Source organism: Mus caroli, chromosome 16 (assembly GCF_900094665.2).
Source record: "Mus caroli chromosome 16, CAROLI_EIJ_v1.1, whole genome shotgun sequence".
NCBI lineage: Eukaryota > Metazoa > Chordata > Mammalia > Rodentia > Muridae > Mus > Mus caroli.
In genome coordinates this window covers 30,912,582-30,918,636 of record NC_034585.1, presented here as the reverse complement: position 1 = coordinate 30,918,636, position 6,055 = coordinate 30,912,582, and the positions used below count along the sequence as shown (strand labels likewise).

General features: G+C 47.7%; 1 protein-coding gene across 1 annotated transcript in view; it reads right to left on the bottom strand.

Annotated features, from left to right (window-relative positions):
- The window catches only part of Itgb5 (integrin subunit beta 5), a 117,963-nt gene that overhangs the window by 63,196 nt on the left and 48,712 nt on the right, over window positions 1–6,055 (bottom strand). The window contains exon 5 of the mRNA XM_021184827.2: window positions 2,249–2,417. Coding sequence (XP_021040486.1) covers window positions 2,249–2,417 — 169 coding nt within the window. The remainder of the gene's footprint in view (window positions 1–2,248; window positions 2,418–6,055) is intronic.

Genomic DNA, 6,055 nt, shown 5'->3' with positions numbered 1-6,055 from the left:
AACTTCAAACTTTAAAAAAAAAAAAAAAAAAAAAAGCTGGCTCTACCTTGTGGCACAGGCCTTTAATCCCAGCTCCTGAGAGGCAGAGGGGTTGGGGTGGGGCGGGGGCGGGGACAGGGGGGATGGCTCAACTTGTAAAACCACTAGCTACAGAAGCCTGGCAACCTGACCCAGAACCCAAGTAAAAAACCTGACAGGGGGAGTTGGGGGTTCGGGGGTTCGCATCTGTAATTTCAGTACTCCTAAGGCCAGATGGGAGGCGGCAGCAGCAGCAGCAGAATCACTCCTTGGCTTCTTGGAACCTCCTGATTTCTTATAGAGTTACAGACGGTTTCCAAAGCTTGCTGGCCAGTTAGCCTGGAGCACACAGCATAGGAACAGAGAGATAAAGAGAGAGAGACAGAGACAGACAGAGATTGAGAAATCCCATACTTTAATAGTTTCCTGAAGGCACCGATGCATAGTTAGAGTAAACGGAGTTGGAGTCTGGAAACCACAGGGCTGAGGCCACACTCACTGCCCCACCCACTCCTCGTCCCACTCCGAGGTCAAGGGTGCTTCCTGTTTGGTAAAGTAGCAAAGCAACCATAGCCCCAGTCTGAACCACTCACCACACATCAACCTGTATAATTTTAGAATAAGGAATACACAACTTAAAGCCAACTTCTAGAGAGTTCTGAGGGAAACAATAACGGATAAAAGGAGAGACCATATTTGAGACCCAGAACAAGCATAAACAAGTTCAACCACAGGTTTATAAAGCAATAAAGGTAACGGCATGCGCACTCCGATCCTAACCCACTTGTGGATACGACATTAGAAAAAGATGCTTGCCTAAGAGAGTGGCCCCTCAGCTGTAAACACCGTTAAATGCCTCCAACAGCAACCTGAGCAGCAGTGGAGGTCGGGGAGAGGGCAGGGGGGATGCTTGTGTGTGCATGCACGCGTGAGCATGCATACGCATGCATGCATGCATACACACACACACACACACACCACTACCACTAGTAGAATCCCAAAGAGAAGCAGGTATTTCCCTTATCTTCTGCAAAGATCACCTTCCTAAGAAATACAGAGCATGCCTTAGAGCTAGACCTTAAAGAAGCCATGCCATAACCCTAAGGCCCACAAGTTGATAATGAGTAGTCCAACCCAGGGAAATCAGAGCCAAGGAGGAACCCATGATGTGAGTCAGACCTGTCAGTCGGACTAATCACCAAAAGCAAAGGTCAACGGAAGCAGAGGTGCGCATGTGCTGGATCCAGGACGGGCTGTCCCAGGAACTCTGGCCCTTATGAGGCTGGCCAAGTACACAGGACTCCAGCTTTCTTCCTCTGTCACACACAGTCAGCAGGACTAGGAGCCTCTGATCTGGGCAAAGGGGAGCAGACCCAGTGAAGAAAGAAAGGCAATGATATCTGAAATACCACTCAAGTGATCGGGGTACAAGGTCTCTGTGGACACAAAGGTCTCTGTGGCCACGCGTGATCACTAATGGCAGACAACGGACACATGCAGTTTAATTTCTCCATTTTCTCCACTATTATGTTTGAAATGCTTCACTGCAAAAATAGCACACATTCATTATTGCTATCGGTTTTGGTTGATTTCCAGTATTTTCTTCCTTTTCTTAAAAGAATGCATCGCCAGTGTGGATGCTCTACACAGAGCTTACTGAAAACTGCCAAGCTCATGCACAGAGACCAAAAAGATGAACCAAACCATACAGAACCCATGCTTCAGGAATGAGCTCAGAATAATTAATCTTTTATAGTTGCTATTAGGCTTTTTTGACAGTACAAACTTATTCCAACACTAATTTGTTATCTGCATTGTATTTATGTATTGCCCCAAGTTGGGAACCTCTCAAAGTCAAAGTTCACTTCTGGTTGAAATCTCTGCCCTCCCTCTGGATTCACACATCTCAGAGAAACAGGAAAAACAAAACAAACATGGGCATGCAACCAAAGACTTCGGTGATTATTTCAGCTGGATTCCCCAGTAAAGCAATCTTTAAGGTTAAAATGACAAGCCAATAAATAAATAAACAAATAAAAAGCTAATGCATAAACACAGAACAGCCGTCTGTCTGGCAAGGACACTAGCCTATCACACAGAGCCACACCCGACACAAGCTCAACACATCCCAAGTCTAGCTGACTTGATTGCTAGAGATTCCCCCGTGGTGTGGCTGAGCTCAGCCTCTGATGTAACAGTGAATGGGAGCCACGTGCTTGGGTGTTCTTACCTTGCAGACAGCAGCCTGGAGGACTGCATCAAAACCCCCCTCGGGGGCATCTCGGTTCCGGGACACCCTCTGCTTCCTCACTTCCTCGTTGAAGCTGTCGACTCTGTCAGTGAGAGGCAGCAGATGCCGGAACCCGAAGGAGGGGACGCAGTTGGGGAATAACTTGTAACTAGAGAGGAAGGAGAGAAGGGTGGATTTTCCATCATCATCTGTAAGCCTTTTCAATCTCTTAAGAGATCCATTTATTTATTTTATTTATATGATTACACGCTGTAGCTGTCTTCAGACACATCAGAAGAGGACATCAGATCCCATTACAGATGGTTGTGAGCCACCATGTGGGTGCAGAGAATTCAACTCAGGACCTCTGGAAGAGCAGTCAATCTTAACCATTGAGCCATCCCTCCAGCCCCTACCTTTTCAATTTTTAATTACATTATATTTTAGTATGCATGTATGTACACAAACACGCACACTGGGACACACACACACACACATGAAAGAACAACTTGCAGAGATCAGCTCTCTTCTATCATGTGGGTTCTGGGAATCAAACTCAAATGATCTACTCACTGAACCATCTCGATGGTCCCATCTCTAAATATTAATCAACTGTCCTGGCCTTCACTAAGTACCTTGGAAAAACATCAATTAACAACTACCACCTGCTCTGGGCAAGGCCTAGTGGAGAGAACAAAACCAAATAACTCTAAACAGCCAGCCCTCCCTGTGGGCACACAGCCAGACCAGGGAAGTGTGCAGACAATGGCTCAAAGAACTGGAGGTTATGGCAGACTCTGGCTGCGGGAAGACTTGACACCAGCCTTGGAAGATGAGTGGGACCAGGTACAATCAAGGACGCAGGCCAGGGAGGGCACACGGGCACACAAGCAGGACTCTGGGTCCTGAGCTTTTCTCATCAAACTATGCTGCTGCCGTAAGACAAAGGACCCACTGGTGATTACCAGGCTGTGCTGGCACAAGAAGCGATGCAGAACGGAACAGGAATTACAGACCTTCTACCCTATCAATCATTCATTCATTTACTGCAATGATAAAGCGTCCACTAGTCAGAGAAATCTACAAATTCTTCAAATGGGAAAAAGACAGGCATGCTAAAAACTTTCAGGGAAGGGGGAAGCCCTAAGGGGCCCCTTTTCCTAGAGAAAGTAGTTCCAATGATACTATCAAACTGGGGCAATGAAACAGGAAGCGATAGATGCCTTAAATGGATCCTTGGGATAAAGGAATCGAGGGCAGAGTATGGCAGCCAGAGAAAAGAACGTTAACACCATGTGGAGAAAGGCGACAGAGGAAGGCCAGCGGGCCGGAAGCAGTGTACACAGGACAGATCTGCAGGATCTCTGGACTGCTAAAAAGAAAGGTCTCTCTTCAGAAAAGCAAGTATTGACAGAAAGGCCTAGGAGAAAGGCTTTAGAATGCCATTCAAGCTGTGCCTGGGAAGGGAAACAGGCTTAGCAACTGCTAAAGGTCCTGCCTTCACGGCTGCCAAGACCACCCCCACCAGGACAGGCCTAGGCAGGCTCCTCTCTGCAGAGAGGCAATAGTCCCAGTGCTGCACAGACCTCACAAGCTGCTGGGGACAGATCACACGCCCTCGCCCAACACACACACACACACACACACACACACACACACACACACGCGCGCGCACGCTCGCACGCACGCACGCACACACGCGCATGTATGCATGCATGCACATAGAAGCACACGTTCCCAGTCCGCTCCAGTGACAGTTCTTTCTCTCCAGTTAGTCCTTCCCTGCCTGCTTTTCCTGGGACTCCCTCCCTCCCTCCGTCTTCACAAACACCTTCTGTTTAGACAGGTCAGCTGTTTGGAAATCTGAGCCTCAGGCCACCCCAAGATTTTGAGTAGCCTTCTCATTTTGTACAGAAACAAGTGTGACATTACATTCCTGGAGGAAGAAGGACTTGAGGCTCCATCCACACCTCCATGACAGACAGGCCCTGAGAGGAGGGAAGCACACCACAGCGGGAGCTAACTTTCCTCCAAGCTCCTATTTCCCTTCTGTTATTCTGGGCCACCATTTAGAATCTTGGGTGTGTGCTTGTGACAGTTGGAGGAGAAACTGCCTAAAGTGTAACTGCTGTGAAATGAGAATCCGGGAGAACTGTGGACACAGTGTCTGATTCTGTGTTCACGCCCCCCCCTCACCCCTGCAAACCGCATGAGCGGACCCACTCTTCCCACAGTGTAATTAAGAACCAGAAAGTGTGACTGCTGGACACATGTCTGAACTAAAGGCAATGTGTGTAGCCTAGTCAGGGACACCTCTTCTTGGCACCACACAGACACTGGGAAGGTCTCCAAGGCACTAAAGCAGCACGTCTCCTGTGATCATATTTCTGGCTTAGTTCGTCCTTGGAGTTGCTCCAGAATGGCCTGGATATCTGTTTTAGAGTCTCCTGCCAGGAGAATAACCCCTCACCCACTGTGTCTGTGTTACGGAATCCCAGTTGAGGGACATTCATAGAGCTACTGATTATTAACCAGGGAGGTGAGAATGGGAGGAGGAAAAATGGATGGTGGTGGTGGACGCCTTTAATCCCAGCACTTGGAAGTGGGAGGCAGGAGGAGCTCTGTGAATTCAAGGCCAGCCTAGTCTACAGAGGTGAGACCTAGGACAGCTAGGGCTGCACTGAGAAACCTTGTCTTAAAAACAAACATATATATATAAATATGTGAGAGTGAGACAGAGAGACAGAGAGAGACACTGTGATTAAATGCTACAAAAGATAGATCAAGGGGTGGGACCCAAGGGCACTCTCCATGCATGGTGTGGAAGGAAGCATAGGCTTGCAGCTGGTCTTAGGAGGAGTCCAGGAGAGCCCAGGGCTACCTGGATGCTACCTAGAGCTATAGTACTAAGCCAGTAATAAGATCTCCAACCACCAGCCTAGAAAGAGAGGCAATATCCACTGCAGGCCATAAGCAAGACAGAAAAATCAGTAGCTAAGAGCATACTGACTGCTCTTGCAGAGGACCTAAATTCACCTCCAGCTCTAAGAGATCTAATATCTCTGAACTCCGTAAGCCCAAAGGAGGAGAGAGGGGACCTCACACAAAAATCATTTTAGGGCTAAAGACAGGCTCAATGGTTAAGAGGGCTTGCTACTCTTGCAGAGGACCCAAGTTCAGTTCCAGCACCCAAATCAGTAACAAAGCAGTCAGTAACAAGGCAGCTCAAGACTGCTTTGTTACTCCAGCTCCAGGGGAGCCAACGGTCTCTTCTGGCTTCCTTGGGTACCAGCACACACACACATATACATACACAAAAATATACAAACAGGCATACGCATACATACACACACATGTAGTGATACACTATTATGGAATGACCTCTTACAATCTAAGAGGCTGGAACTTTTGCTGGACTTCAACACCCAGTTAATAATGCACCTTAAAGTCACTCAAAACCTAAGACTGCTGTCCTACCGTGTGCTCACCCTGTTTGTTTAGCCTTCCTTTAAGGGGACAATGAAACACTCAGCCTTGCGTGCCTTGGATTTCCCATGACATCAGCCTTTAAGCTAATGCACAGCGGCAATCATTTTGTTTGGTTTTAGATTTTTTTCAAACCAGGGTTTCTCTCTGTAGCCCTGGGTGTCCTGAAACTCTCTCTGTAGACCAGGCTGGCCTGGAACTCAGAGATTTACCTGCCTCTGCCTCCTGAGTACTGGGACTAAAGGTGTGCGCCACTCACCATTGCCCAGCACACAGTTGCAATCTTTTTTTTTTTTTTTTTGGTTTTTTTTTTTTTTTTTT